The sequence below is a fragment of the Diospyros lotus genome, chromosome 9 (assembly GCF_014633365.1).
Source record: "Diospyros lotus cultivar Yz01 chromosome 9, ASM1463336v1, whole genome shotgun sequence".
Taxonomy (NCBI): domain Eukaryota; kingdom Viridiplantae; phylum Streptophyta; class Magnoliopsida; order Ericales; family Ebenaceae; genus Diospyros; species Diospyros lotus.
Genome location: NC_068346.1, coordinates 3,275,900 through 3,291,306, shown reverse-complemented (window position 1 = coordinate 3,291,306; position 15,407 = coordinate 3,275,900). Strand labels below are relative to the sequence as shown.

The 15,407-nt window shown below is 36.1% G+C and overlaps 2 protein-coding genes across 3 annotated transcripts; one reads left to right on the top strand and one right to left on the bottom strand.

Annotated features, from left to right (window-relative positions):
- Positions 1–68: 68 nt before the first annotated feature.
- On the bottom strand, positions 69–5,527 carry LOC127809518 (uncharacterized). The gene is made up of 7 exons (XM_052348366.1): positions 5,436–5,527; positions 2,823–3,162; positions 2,614–2,695; positions 2,388–2,454; positions 1,118–1,303; positions 937–997; positions 69–725 (listed from the first exon to the last, which is right to left on the bottom strand). The coding sequence occupies exons 2-7, from the start codon at positions 3,160–3,162 to the stop codon at positions 553–555; spliced, it is 909 nt and encodes a 302-aa protein (XP_052204326.1). The 5' UTR covers positions 5,436–5,527; the 3' UTR covers positions 69–552.
- A 3,060-nt stretch (positions 5,528–8,587) lies between these two features.
- On the top strand, positions 8,588–14,860 carry LOC127809593 (putative methylesterase 11, chloroplastic). 2 transcript variants are annotated; one of them, XM_052348503.1, is made up of 5 exons: positions 8,588–9,133; positions 12,050–12,286; positions 12,647–12,790; positions 13,423–13,569; positions 14,100–14,860. In XM_052348503.1, the coding sequence occupies exons 1-5, from the start codon at positions 8,777–8,779 to the stop codon at positions 14,376–14,378; spliced, it is 1,164 nt and encodes a 387-aa protein (XP_052204463.1). In that variant the 5' UTR covers positions 8,588–8,776; the 3' UTR covers positions 14,379–14,860. The 2 variants fall into 2 exon arrangements, with proteins under 2 accessions (XP_052204463.1, XP_052204464.1); XM_052348504.1 differs by having other exon boundaries at positions 8,595–9,133; positions 13,438–13,569.
- Positions 14,861–15,407: the final 547 nt, after the last annotated feature.

Sequence of the window (15,407 nt, the reverse complement as noted above, 5' to 3'; positions counted from 1 at the left end):
CTTCTCTCTCTTTTTTACTTTGTTTTTTAATTGCATTCAAGGCATTATTATGGTCAATGGAAGCAAGATGGGCCCTTATGCTCTAGCACATTTTCCTGGAAATAAGAGTAAGATTATTGCCAACACCTAAGAACTAACACACACAGGAAGAAGCTTAAAATGACAACTAAAGTTTTCTAGCTTTCATCCAAGCTCATGTGACGAATGGTCAGTACAATTGGGTGGTGAACAATGAAGCTTCATTTACACAAAAGCATTTGATGATGACCTGTTCAGTGCTGAAAAACAAAAAACATTCCAACCTTGACATGGAAACTTCTTCCATCTCAACCCAAAAAAGGCCCAAAATTCCCAGAGTGGAAATGATGAACAAGGTCTGGAAACGCGGGCAGTATGGTATACATCAACTGAAAAAATCCTTGTCGGTGTATGATCAGGCTTGATGTCAGTATTTGATGGTAAAGTTGTCATCTCTATAGGGGTTTTCTGAAGCGGGAAGTTACCATAATCTCTTGACTAATTAAGGAGAGACAAAAGGAAAGCAACAGCAATCTATATCCTGGAAGGTACAAGGGAGCAACTCAAGATAACCCTATGGTAGTAGTCCCAAGATGAGCTTGCTTCATCAATGGCCCTCTGACCAAACGGATGTTCCTCCACATATTTCTTTACATCTTCAACTGTTGCTAAGCCTTCTAGATAAAGACGAATGTCACCCTCAGGACCTGAAGTAAATTTCAACTTGGTTATAAATTTGTTGGGGGAAAAGGAAACTGGAAGAATCTACATCCAATAAGTTGATAGTTATAATCCTATCCGTGTCAAGTTCTTAGTCCAGTTCAATAACAGGATTTTTTTTTTTTGTGGGTAAAAAATAACAGAAATTTGTTGCTGCAATCCATTCGAGCGCTTGTTTAGATTGACAGATAATCTCACCTAAGGAATTGTCACTCCCATCCTTGAAGTTGTATGAATAAGGGAAGATTGCAGTGTTCCTCTATATCATATTTGCACGCAAAACAAAAGGCAGAATTAGGCAGTAAACATAAAGACCAAACAGAATTTGAAAGTGTAAGGCCCACTTAAGACAAGCAAAAGAAGGCAGTAACAAGCTTACGGGATTCAGCAAGGCCTTGTATGGAGAATCATCCAACAATAAAGTGTTTGATTCATTATAATGTCCCTTCTCCCACAGAAGATCAGTATCATTTCCTTCCCATATTTTCCTCAGCTCCTTAAAGACCAATTCCTTGTGCTTGTTTTCAAGAGTTTTGAACCCTGTCCTAGTGCAGTGAGATAGATCCTGTAGTATTAATAACACCTCACAACTTATCCTATTTTGCGGAAATTCAATTAACAATCAACCAAGAATTAATTGGTGCTCATATAAAGATGCTGAAAATGGAATGGCTATGCTTAATTGTCAAAAAAGTATCACTTTTCGGGGTCACCATCCCATCGTTGTAGCCGCATGGTTTCATTCATTAAAATTTAGGGAATACAAGGTACAAGAAGAGTTCATGAAACAGTTTTGTTAATCACAACATCTTCCCGACTATGCCCTTCAGGTCAGGTTTTATTGTTCAGTAACTGGAATGGGCACAAATGGGATCATCAGACTCAGCCATGGATTAGATTATGATAATAGGCAAAGGAATGAAGTTTCAGAGGCATAGCCCACCAAAGTAGCTCACAAAAATTCTATGGGTCTAGAATGCTAGAAAGGTGCTGCAAATATCAATTGAAAATTTTGCAAGAAGGTTGCATGTGGGTTTGTTGAGTTGCACATCGTATGAGATATTGAGAACTAAGTGGTTCTTGGAAAAAAAAAAGGCGAGATAGGTTTAAGTTTTTGAGCTGGACGCAAGTTGCAGGCCCATGGTGATATTAGATCCCACCTAGGGTTACAAGTTGAGACTATTTCACAACAGGCAGCAGATGCCGAGTGACAGGAGATGGAAACTAGGTGGTACCACTTAGCAAAAAATAAAATAAACTAGGAGGATACCCTGACAAGAGCATCTGATAAGGCTGGGGAAGACGTATCACTAGGTGAAATATGGGTGTATTGAGTTTCACATCAAGTGTATAATTGGATTATTCTTGGGCTGATAAGGAAGGGTACAAAACAGCATATAATAGTTTTTAACTTCTGGATTAAATAGCAAGTGATTAGCCATGAAAACATGCATTATTGGCTGCTAATGCGGTCCATTTCAGAAATTCTTGTTAAATACTTGAATGTGAAACATCATGAAAAGTTGACACTTCAAAATTGATCATTTTCTTCCATAATATATAGTTCATAAAGTGATGCTCACTTTTAGGCTATATTATGGTAATGGTATTACAGAAACTATTAACAAGAGAAAGTTCCAATTACTTACCCAACAAAATACCAGCTTGTACTTCATATCTCCCAACAAATAATCAACTATTCTATCAATAATTTTCCTGCATATTTTAAGAAAATGAGATCTTAGAAATCACAGAAAATATAGCGAGCAGGCAGAAGAAAATATGCAAAACAAAATGCAATAGTCGATTAGAGAAATTAACTAAAAATAGCCAGTTGACCTGAAAAAAATCAATGAGACAATATCTGAAAAGTACCTAGATCTTGAAGACCAAATGCCTACACTGAATCTCTCAAAGCAGAACTTCAGAAAATCACTACAGAATGGTCTCCTGAAAACTGAAACCAGAAAGAATTTAATATGTCAATTTGAAAAGCTCATTCATAGACAGCAGTTGTAAACTCATAAATAGGGGAAACTTTGGACATTAACAACTTAAAATGGCATTCGATACTTAATTCTCACTTGCTCGTCTTAAGATGTTTGTGTCTGCTTTACAATCCTTTGGCGGGGGACAAACTATATCTGCAAGTAACCCATTAACATCAAGGACAAGCAGTTTTCTCTCTCTATGAGTGTTCATTCTTCCCGGTGAAGGATGCAAAACTTTCAGTATGTTATCCTCTTTGTTAAGAACAACAACAGAGACATGTCTGGTGGCATCCAAATCCAAATTAAAGGAAGTGTGTTCCCTGTTGCTGTTGCTATCCGCTGAAGTTACTTTGATGGCCTTTTGATCATACACAGAAGACCTTTGAACTGCTTGCTGAGCCCCATGACCAAATTTCTCATTCTTCTCTTCCATCTTCCTCAAGGATCAAAAGTGGGAGTCAGTACAGAGCATTGCAAAAATTTTCTCTGTAAAAAAGATACCCAATTGAAGAAGCTGCAACATGTTCTACATTATTATCAGTGTCCATTGAAGACGTAATTTTATTCTAACAACGGTAAGTTCTATATTTTTCCCTAGCAGAAAATCTAAGTTGCTCAGGCTGTACTTCAATATATATACATTCATAGATAATTAGAAATATGTATTTGCATAAATAATTAGAACTATTAACTAAAAAAAATAATATATATAATAAAATTATATTACATGAACTTGTTCTATATGAAAAAAGTAATACAAATAGATTTTCAAACAATATGTTTTTTTTTTTTTAATTTTTAAAATGACAGCAAAAATTAAATGATCAATTTAGTTTATTTTTTCATATACATGTATAAACGGAATTGCAACCAAGTCCAGTTGAAAAAAAGACTCAAATTAAACTGGCCAAATCATATTGCTTCGAATCAATACCTATATCTACCTAAACCTATAAACACCCCCCCTATCTTTAAACATGCAACTGCATCTCTCTCTCTTGTCAAACAATGGTTAATGTGGAAACTATACTTGTGGTACTGTTTAGAGAAAGTTGAAAGAGGAATTACAAAAACATAATTTGCATAATTTAAGCTCTGTTTTCCCCTGCTATGGGGAAAAAAAAAAACTTATTTTTCTAAAATGGATAATTTGATATGTTTCTAATAGTATTTTTGGATAAAGTAACCCACCATCAAAATTTAAAATTACAAAGGTTGCTAGTTGTCCTTCAAGTTCAAAGGCAGGACAGTCCCCTTTCTCTTTTGCCCCAACCGTGGTTGGGGGCTTGAAAGTGGGTGGAAGCAGCAGCCACTGCCACACCCCAATGCCCAACACACCACAGCAGTCAGTCACTGCCATACCTTAGTCAACAACCACTGATCTGCTCTGGCGCAGTAAGTCCACACCCATCGTTCACTTCCAACCACAGCCCCAACCCCTCCGGAAAGTAAAAACAGGTTAATCTATTGGCTAGAAATGAATCGATTGTTCTTATGTCTCCACTACTGTCCTTGCAAGTTCTACACCTTCCAAGCTAAAGAAAAAGACTGCAAAAAACAACACAGAACACCCAACTAGCCTCCTAAAGCATCTAGAGCTCTGCCCAACCACACCGAGGAAATACGATTTTCTAAGACCTCAAGGTAGAGAGGTATGAATTAGCACTCCATATTGTTGGATCATTATCAAACAAGCGCATTGCACTTTGCACAAGGAGCTCAGTCTTTGATTCTCAACTGCCCTAGTATATAATACAAGAAGGATTTCACCTCTTGGAAGATAGTTTCATAGCTCATTGATACACTGCACTCCTCTAAGTTCATAGGCTGTCAACGGCTGCGCTCTCTTTGCCTAGATGACCTAAGATAACTGTCACATCACACCTCAACATCTTCTACCACTTGCCAGATACCCCTTACCAGTCTGCTCATGCTTAACTTTCTATAATCAACGTAAGTCAGATCTTATAGACCTAAAAATGAAAGGTCTCACTTAAAAATAATGATAATAAATAAAATAAAGGCCATGATGACTAATATCCTCATCCCACACACCAGCTCTTTTTGGCTATGCTGACTGCAGCAGTCCTGCAGCTAAACAGATCTTCCTATCTCCCACTTCCCCCTTGCCGCCTCCCCCATAAATTGCTAAATTAAGGAGGAAAAAAGCAGAATTAATCAGACCAAAAAAGCATGAATGAGAATTTCGTAACATTGTGGGCTTCACAAGTTCCCTTCCTAGAATTTGGGAAAGACACTCGAAAGATAAATTCAATGACTTCCACAGTAGTATTTACTATTTACTTAATATAGTCTCCATGTGCAAAATTATAGCAACAACATACAACTGGACACGGACCTAAGAGACGAAGAGCACTTCAATTGCCTTGGTTTACAACTAGGTTGCGTTTTGCATTCACAAAATCCTCCACGCTTCCTTAAGTCAAACCAACTGAAAAACACAAGCCACAATCAACACTACGCTGTGAAACACCATAGATTCACAACAAATATATGTATGTATATATATATATACACACAGACATATCCATGCCACAGATTTACTTAAATCATCCAAATCCATCCGCGCATACACATACATAGACACAAAAGCGTTCCGAGTTTAAAACCTTCAGAAAAAGATACCTACCCTACCTACCTCCATACACAAATGCATTAGAGAGAGAGAGAGAGAGAGAGTACTACCCGAAGAGTCGAAAGCGACTGGAGCAACGGCAAAAGCAGTTTATACACAGGGAAGCAAACGAGACTGGCGATTCGAATGCAACAGAGTTGAGGCCTTTTGTTTGAATTCTGGTTCCCATAGGAATGCTGTGGCTTATATATAGGAGCCCAAATTGGCTGGTCCAATTTAAAATGGGTCCGGGCTTGGAACCATTTAACTTGGCCCGACCTATTCTCCGAAATATTAATTTTCTTTATTATGAGAAGCATCCTTTCTTCTTACGCTAATTTAATGGAAAATTAACAAGCAAGGGGGGGAATATTGGTCTTACTAGGTACAATTAGATCTAAATTAAGTTAAATAAGCATAATTTTATCTAATACGTAAAATTGATTTGACAAGAATGTGTTTATAATAACTTGGAGGAATAATGCTATTTATCTTCAGTTGAGATTAACAACAATTCATGTGATAGGTACGTGACAGTATTTGATTGAAAATTATAAAAGATACATAATAGATTTTTTTATAATGTCAATCAAGTCATGTAACTGCCACATGGCCTGTTGTTTATTTCTACTGAAGATGAAGATGAATAACACTACTTAACTTGGAATGATAGATATTATATAATAATAATATTTGTAAGAACCAAATGTATACATAAGTATAAAAAGAAAAAAAATATAATCTACAAAAATCAAAATAAGAAAAAAAATCTCACAAATATGAATACACCTATAATATTTATGATTACATTTATTTTATACGTAACCATAACCATTTGATTACTCATATCGAACAACAACTCTATGTTGACGTGACACTATCATATCAAAGAGCAATAACAAGACATAACAGTGCCATATTAGTATTGAACAACATAATTATTACTCGACACAGATAACAAAATGAGATTGTATATGAGAGCTTCATAAATATTATTATTATATAATACCCAATATATTAACTTAATATGAATAAATTCTCTCTAAATTAATTTTAAATTTCAAATAAAATTACATCTTTTTTATTTGATAATTTTACTCACCTTTCTAGATCTCTTTTGGCGATGATAAGTCTACTATCAACAATTGTAATGATGAGTCTGTCCCCTAACTCATTCTACAGAGACTAAATTCAATTTTGATTTATTATAAGTGATACTTAATATATATAATATATATGAATGATAATTTCTTTTATAATAATAAATTTATTAATTAAAAACATCATCGACAAATTATTTAAAATTTATAAGAAAATGAACAAGAGAGTATAGAGAAGTTTCAACGCAAATATTCTAATGGTTTAGTCAGATATTAAAGAATTAAATACTAGACGAGTGATTGATAAGGTGTTTAGTCGAGGAATAAGAGAGATTAGTCAAGTAATTGACAGACTATCGAGTGATTGAGAGATTGGTCAACTAAGTAACAGAGAAAGTAACCAAAAAGGTTACTCAAGTGACTTAAAAAATTAATTAACTTAGATGTTAGTTGAGAGACTAAGAGATTGACTTTTGACTGAAAGAATCAAGTGACCCCTTATGAAAGCTTCTCTCCACATCACTAGAAATCCTTTTAGGAGATATTTAAAGGTTACTTACTCATAAGAAAATTGTCATTTAGGAGATTTTGTGGGCCATGCAAATTTGAAAGCTTTTCTCTAAACCCTCCAATAGATCATTTTGAGAGACTATGGATCTTAAGATACCTAATTTCTAGTAGTACTCGTATAAGATCATGAAAACATGTCAAATACCTTCAGGATGTTTATCAGAGATCGTGAATCTCTCTCCGCTTATCAATATTAGAGGGTCCGAGTGAGAGACTCACCTACATCCCTAATTGATTTCTTTTTTTACAGGTTTCTTAGAGTCTACACTTAAAGGCGCTCTCCCGCGATAAACAAATTTATTATAGTATTTTAACAACAACATAATGTAAAACAATAATTAACATTATTCATTATTTATTTATATTCGATTATTATTTGTCAAAGCATATTTGCATTGATGCCCAACATCTGCCTCCCAGTCCTAGTAGATTAACATTATAAAGAAATAAAAAATTAAAACCTTTTATTTTCTTAAAAAATTTTTTTGTTAAAAGGATATTAATTAACTACCATGGTGATAGCTTAAAGGCTCAACACATAGAATGCCTTTTAAATAATTAAAAAATATGATATTTAGTCCATAATATCCAAAATATCAAGATTTCATATTTTAAATATTAAAAATTAGAGTTGTTATTTATACTACGCAAAATATATACAAAAAAAAATCATAAAAACGTTACGTCAACGAAACACATTAGATTAAAATTTAGCTTGACGGGAAAAAGGTCAAATTACACAATAATTTAAAAAAAAAAATTTATATCCAAAATATATAAATATCTGAATCACCATTGATTCAAAAAATGCTATATTTTTCTATATTCAATTACAAAATATAACAAAATTATTCTCCATCATTTCTCTTTATTGAAGTCAGTTCCATCTCTATTTCACTCTTTTAATTATATTATTTTGTGTGTTATAGCGTAATAATAACTTAAAATAATAATTTTTAATAATTAAAATACATAATTTTCATAATTTATAAATAAAAAATTAAATATTATATTTTTTAATTATTAAAAAGACGTCGTATTCATTAAGCCTGACTTAAACCGTTAGACGATTGATCATTGTGTTAAAAGAGATTGTTAAGATAAGGTGAATGTGATTGGCTTAAAAAAAAAAAGAGAAAAGTTAATGAATGAAGGTGTAATTAGTAATTATATTTGGGGAAAAGCTCTGTAATCATGATTACATATATTCTTCCCGCCTTCGCTTTTGGTGGCAATACGTCCAAGGTTGGGTTGGGTTGGGGGGAAGTTTCTTCCTTGGTCTTATCAAATTAGTCGGGGCCAGACACAACACAAAGGAGGTCGACTTCTTGTTCTCCTTCCAAGTATTTTCTCCAGATATGCATGCCGTCGAAAAGCCCAACTTCCCAGCATTATTTTTAATAAATAATATTTATTAATATTCATGACGTAATATTTAAAGTGTATAATAATATAACTATTACACTTGAAATGTCACTTAAATTCCAAATGGAGTGCTCGGGAGGCTACTTTCGCAATAATTAACAAAATCAAGGGCAATCTTGTTCCAATCGCACTCGCATTTACGCTGTTGTGTTCTTTACAGGAGGAACCGTCTGTCGTCTGACTGCTCTCGCCCCTCTTTCCTTTTTCCCGTTCCTCTTCTTCAGTCTTCGCCTGAAACACGCGCTCTCTCTCTCCCTATATATATATATATATATAATATTCCCGATACATATCTATCTCTACATGCAACAATCGGAATGGGCTTATGCCTGTCTCGGAAGGCGGTGAAGAAGAAGCCGACGAAGCGGATATCGAGCCAGTCGGCGGTTACCCCTGGCGGCGGCGGCGGCGGTGTTGGTTCGAGCAGTCGATGGACTCGAGTTCGGTCGGCGAAGAAGGAGGAATCAGTGATTCACGAGCAAGCTCTCGCGGCCGCGATTCTGTTCCAGCAGCACCAGCACCTCACCGGCGGGGCGCTGCCGTTTGATCGATCGGCTTCGCTGCGGTATCCGGCGCCAAGCTCCAATAAGCAGCCGCCGTTGCCTCGGAGTTCGAGCTCTAGGGCGCGCTCCCTCACCGATCCTCTGCTTCCGGCTCACCAGCTTGTTAATCAGGTTTTGGTATTTCGGCTCTTGAACTGATAATGTGGAACTTTTGTTCCTAATTCTTGGTGCTGATGCTGTTGTCGTCGTTGTTGTTGTTGTTTTTTTTTTTTTAATTTTTTTATTTTTTCGGTCCAATTTATTCGTTGTTTCTCTTTTTTGCGTTTTAAAAGAATGCCATCGCAATTCTGTTGTTGAGTGTTTTAACGTTTTAGAATTCTTCTTACCTTTGTACGTATTTAGTCAAACATTTTCGTATTTTGTAGCTGTAGATAAAATTGGACCTTTGGATTCTACTTGGGGAGAATTCAAGTCATAAAATATTTCCCAAGTTTAAATTGGAAACGATACCGAGAGGGTGACGTCGTGACGGTCACCGAGTTGGTTGTTTCTATCACCGAAAGTCCGTCAAAATAAAAAATAAAAAGGAAAACTATAGCACGGGTTGTTGTTGGGCGAAAGCTCCAATTTAATTTTGGACTTTGAAATGTTCTTTTAATGTGAATTAGTCGCTGGTGGTAGGCTTTATTCAATGGTTGAGCACATTCAAGCACCCAACCATTAATATGTGTTGTGTATATTAGTCAATCTACTATGTTCAACTGAGTGCCTGGAAAGTTCTATGGGTGAACAGAGTAAAACTAACTCTTGAGTTTATATATTTTTCTTCAAAGTAAATGGAGAAAGTTGCATGCATCGTGTATCTCAATGGCACCCTATATGTACAGTTATCCTTATTGGTAATTCTCAAACTCCAAGATTAAATTATCCAAGAACAATCTGGAGAAGCAATTTAACACAGTTTGGGTCCACAAATTGGAATTAGTTGGTGATAGCCCCTCCATAGAAAGAGATAAACAACAGCACACCAAGTCTTAATCCCGCTAATCCTCTTTAGATGAGAAGAAATTTTTGAACGTGGATGAAATTTTGACTGTACTTATAGAGGACTGCCGTTTATAAAAACTTCTATTTCTTCTGTAATACAAATGATATGTTAAGACTTAAACCTGATATATACAAACTTGTATTGTTGTGCAGTAAGAAAGTAAAAACTTGTCATTGTGGTGAGTGGCTACCTAGAGGCTGGAGAAATCTAGGGGTAGTTGTAAGAAGTTTTTGAGGTGAACTTGAAGTGAAAAACCTCAGTGGTTTGATAGTGGAACATGAGGTTGATTGGGCCTTGTAAGGTGGATGCCGCAGTAGGCATTGAACCTTGTGTACTTAGTGTGTTGTTTTTTACTCGATATTTACTTTACATATACACTACAAATTAAAAGATCAAAGGATGCTAAAATTCTTAAGTCTTAATGTTTTATCGATTCCCCCTCCCCCCCAAATCAAACTCTACAAACTATGGGACCATCAATTTTCCACCATCTAGCATGCTGTATTCTGTACAACTTCTCTTTCTTCTTCTGTTTTAGGACTGCACAAAATCCACCCCCCAGCCCTCTCTATGCATCTGGCAACCCTTGCCTTCTAGAAGAATATAATTAGGCTCCTTTCTCTCAGCTGCCAACAACACAAATTTCTAGAAGTTATTCGTTATTCCATTCCATGTAAAGCAAGAACAGACAGGTGGCAAGCCTCCAGTTCTTGCAGCTCAGCTCTCAGCTGATTGTCTTTGGACTAACGCCATCTACCAACCCAGCCACATAGACATATGTAAGCTTGCCCAAGCCATCAGCTTAACTTCAGCTCCTCAAGATCTATCAGCTTAAGTCCAAAGCTGAAAATTTAATTTTCCAGATATACCCTTGAACTCCAGCTTTCAGCTCATTATAGATGAGGGCATTTTAGTCCTTTCTTGCATTTTACTAGGCTCTCTACTAATCAGCCAGCATTTGGACGACATCTGGAAATTCATTCTAGCTGCTGTCCAGCTGCCTGTAGTATCTCCAAAATCATTTCTTTGGTTCTGTTAATCCACAATACTAATTTGGGACTTAATCCTAGTATCTTAGGATAACCTCAATTAACCTCTAGAATCTTGGGAGATCAACCAATTCTATCTGCTGAACCTTCTTGTCAGTAACAGTATTTCCTCAATCCGTAGAAATTTCCAACAACCTTTCTGACTGCTTCATCACTCTGTCGACGGTTCTAAGCAAACTGTCAACAATTCCAACCATTAGGTTGACAGTTCTAATTTCACCGTTTCACCCTTCCAGGCTTATTCTTCGGTCTCCAAACCTTCAAATTTCATCCTATCACTTAATTCAAAATTATTTCCGAACCTCTATAATTTCCGGGGTATTACAAGTTTTACAAGTATTATCTTAAAAAGCAGCTGAGATCTCTGTTCCCTCCACCCCCCCCCCCCCCCCCTTCCCACAAAAAAAAAAAAAAAAAAAAAAATCCCCCTGAATATGTTGGTCCAACTGTTGCTCCTACCATAAGTTGATCTATTGTCACAAAGTTTTGACTTTGTTGGTACATGAATGCCCTTGCCAATGTTTGTGGTGTGTTCCAACAATTTAATATCATAAATGATGTAGTCCACCATTAGTGCTTCAACAGAAGAGATCACCTACGGAAATCTTTTGCCATGTGCTTCACATGAATGCTCAGTTTTGTCTTTTGCAGTGATGATCCACTAAGTTTGGTTGTCACATGGATAAGAAGACTTTCTAAAATGCATCAAATCAAATCTTAATTGAACGATAAAATCTTAAGCTTTATAGTAAATGGTCTTGTTATGCTTCAATTCCAAATTCTTTTGTGCCTTCAGTAATTTTTGTCTAAGTGGGATTCATAAAATTCATTTCTTTGCTAGGTGTATTTCCATTGTGTTATTGACTTTTATTTTGCTAAATAATTTCTTTCAACTGCATCAGTTGTTTGATTTTGTTTCCAAGAAAGTGAGCTCTTTTCTGAGCTGTCTAAGCTGTTCATATACTTTTTTAACTTAGTTTATTTTGACAGGATGTAAGGCTTGATGATCTCGAGACCAACCATTTTGTCCTTGTACATGGAGGTGGTTTTGGTGCCTGGTGTTGGTACAAAACTATAGCTCTTCTAGAAAGAGCTGGATTCAAAGTTACTGCCATAGATTTGATGGGTTCTGGAATTCATTCATTTGATACGAACGGCATTACAAGTCTTTCTCAATATGTGAAACCACTTACTGATTTTCTTGGAAAACTTGCTGAAGGGGAAAAGGTGCTTTTCTATTTCTCAGTTTATTTTCTCTGTGAAAAAGAATAAGAGAAGCCATAAAGTGGAAAGTGGAAGTTACTGCGACTTTTTTGTTAATAAAGCAGGCATATAACTGAAGTACTGAAGTTTTCTCCTTGCATACAGATGGGTGCTTATATTCATAAATTTTTGGTATTTCAAACTCTTTCAATCTCATCTAACCTCTAAATTTGGTTTAACAAGTATGTGAATCCAAAATATTGCCTGAGCTGGCACATTGTTGTTGAGATGCTAAATGGATAGTTGGAAAAGCCAGTGAGTTCCTGTGACAGACAGCTTGGGACTTTTCCTTATTTTAGTTCTTATGCTTTTGATTTTTTTCAGGTGATCCTGGTAGGACATGATTTTGGTGGCACATGTATATCTTATGCAATGGAGCTGTTTCCTTGTAGAGTCTCCAAAGCCATTTATATTGCTGCCACAATGTTGACTACTGACCAAAGTACCCTTGATATGTTCTCCCAAGAGGTTAGCACATTGCTTTGAAGTCATTTAATTTAATCAATTCTTTATTTGCATTCAAGTGGATGATTCTGGAATTGGAAAGTTTGGCCTGATTTATGTGCAAGTGCTGCATCTAAAAAATCCAGAACGCGGTGTTACTTGTAAAGATTTTTAAATTGCTCTCAATAATATATAACTTTTCCTGTGCAATTTACTTGGGCATGCTGCTTGTGTTTAATTATAATGCTTAGGTTTCTCAAGACCCTTTACTGGAATTAAGTTGTGTGCAAATATATCTTGCATGCAAGTTGTCAAACTAAAGTTGGTCTGATTCTTCAAGGAAATCTGCAGAGCCTTATTTAACTGTGAGAGTGTGTGATCTTAAAATTCAATTCATTGATATCCAACCAGATTTGATTCTTGACCCTGCCATCTGGCATGAATTTTCCTGTTCCGGTGTGAACCTCAATGTCTTACAACCATAGAGATTTAACCGTGAGGCATTTTTCCTGAGCTTGAAGTTGTAAGCTTCACAATGTGACTGGATCATTCATTTTATTATCAGGAAAAAAAAAAACGATTTTAGTTTTACAAGATCTGGAGTCTAATGCTAAATGACTTGGGATTGACGTGTTTGTGTTTGTGATGACTAACAGTTTACAAAATTGCAGCCAGCTTCAAATGATCTGATGCAACAAGCTCAGAAGTTTCTGTATGCAAATGGGAACACTAACCCCCCAACTGCAATTGATCTTGACAAGTCACTATTAAGGGATTTGTTATTCCACCGAAGTCCAGCCAAGGTATGGATTAACATGCTTTAGGTTTCTCTTCTCTTTCTTTTGTTTTAATGTGCTTTTTTCCCCCTTGTTTTTTCTCTTTTTTTAATATAACATAATCAGCTTCCAACTGAAGTTCTGTCAAATATCTATTACATTAAAGGAAAAGAAGCATTGTAAAATTACAGCAACAATAGTTTGCCCAAAACTTAGAATCAAAACTTAGAATCAAATTTCAATGCTATTCTCAAACTTCCATTTTGTTTTTCTATTTTAAACTAGTTAATATTGTTTAAATTGATTCAGAAGTGAGAAAATTTAAGCATTTTGAGATGATCTACTTGTTGGATCTTCTTTATATATCTGTCCTGGTGGTTGGATGTGGACATTTTTGGGCAAGCCATTTGAAATTGCCTTTAATGGCGATAATTGTCGGAAGCTGCTATAAAACAAGCTTTATTTGCATTTGTCTTCAGTTTCGTGTGACATGGAAGATGTCCAGCTATGTTAGTGTGTCTGATTCTTCTAACTCAATTTTGGTAATTGCCATCCAGGATGTTGCACTAGCATCTGTTTCGATGAGGCCAATCCCTTTCGCCCCAGTTCTGGAGAAACTCTCTCTTTCTGACAAGAACCATGGCTCAGTTAGGCGGTTCTACATAGAAACTCTAGAAGACAATGCCATTCCTATCACAGTACAGGAAAGAATGGTAAACAAAAGACCTCCTGAACGCGTGTTTTGCCTTAAAGGTGCTGACCACTCCCCCTTTTTCTCAAAGCCTCAAGCCCTGCACAAGCTTTTGGTAGAGATCTCGAAGATTCCACCACCTTAATTACCCCCCGTTTGCGGGTCATTAGCACAAGCTTCTGGTTCATCATTGACGTGACGATGCATATACATTATATAACAGCAGGAATGGTCAGCCCTGAGCCATCCCATGGAGAGCCATATATCTTCAGTTTCAAGTATTTCTTTTGCATTAATTCAAATGACTGTTGATCTAATTTGTTACTTGCATGATTGATGTTCTATATTGATGAAATAAGGTGGGTGGGGATGCAATTTTTCTTGGGGGAAGAAGAAGGTAGCATATATGTTTGAGGTAATAATGAGCGCATAATTAATAAGTGCATGGTTAGTTCACTTGCTTCTATCTTATCATCTGATTGATGTTTTTGACTTGTATAAAAGAAAGCCATGAGTAAGAACATGAACCCAGCTCTAGAAGCTTGTTGAATTGAACAACCAGCTTGCTGATTGGATGCCCCCCACAAACACTGTTCAAGTTACCCAAATGAGAGGATGTTTGGCTTATCCTTTTTTCCTTGTTATAAGCTCTTTAACGGCTTGTATGTATTTTTAGATAGATTGCATACTCTTTGTAGTTTGATCTGGTCGTGCCTTCCGAGCAACCCATGAAGGCTGAGTAAGGTTAGAGAGAGAGAGAGAGAGAGAGATTATCGCTTTGGATTTGAGATGATGATTTAAAAATGAGTCTATGTCTTAGGTAGAAGGACAATTTTGCCCCATCTCTATACACTACCCTTTTTGGTAAGATCAATGTATTTGTTGCTTTAAATTGAGGCTAGAATACAGTGGGGTGGTTGACGTGTCACAGTCCATCTCCTCCTCGTCTTCGTCGGTTGGTTCTACTTTATATATGGATGCGCTCCATCACTCACTCACGGTCACGATGAATTGATGATTTGCTGATGATCATGTGATAAATGTAAATGCATGCAAGTGAAATGCACCCAATGGATCGAGTATTGAGGAAGGAAGCTTTCCATGCATGGCCCATCATCTATGTTGCACGAAAATGGAAATATAGAAACAAATATTTTTATAAAAAAATAGGTAT

What these genes read in the sequence shown, in the direction of transcription:
- LOC127809518 (XM_052348366.1), bottom strand. Translation starts at nt 3,162, where the DNA reads ATGGAAGAGAAGAATGAGAAATTTGGTCATGGGGCTCAGCAAGCAGTT. An exon ending in ACAAGGCCTTGCTGAATCCC is followed by an intron (nt 998 to 1,117) that starts GTAAGCTTGTTA and finishes AATATGATATAG; the next exon opens with AGGAACACTGCAATCTTCCC. An exon ending in TGGGAGTGACAATTCCTTAG is followed by an intron (nt 726 to 936) that starts GTGAGATTATCT and finishes AATTTACTTCAG; the next exon opens with GTCCTGAGGGTGACATTCGT.
- LOC127809593 (XM_052348503.1), top strand. Translation starts at nt 8,777, where the DNA reads ATGGGCTTATGCCTGTCTCGGAAGGCGGTGAAGAAGAAGCCGACGAAG. An exon ending in AACTTGCTGAAGGGGAAAAG is followed by an intron (nt 12,287 to 12,646) that starts GTGCTTTTCTAT and finishes GATTTTTTTCAG; the next exon opens with GTGATCCTGGTAGGACATGA. An exon ending in TTGATATGTTCTCCCAAGAG is followed by an intron (nt 12,791 to 13,422) that starts GTTAGCACATTG and finishes GATGACTAACAG; the next exon opens with TTTACAAAATTGCAGCCAGC.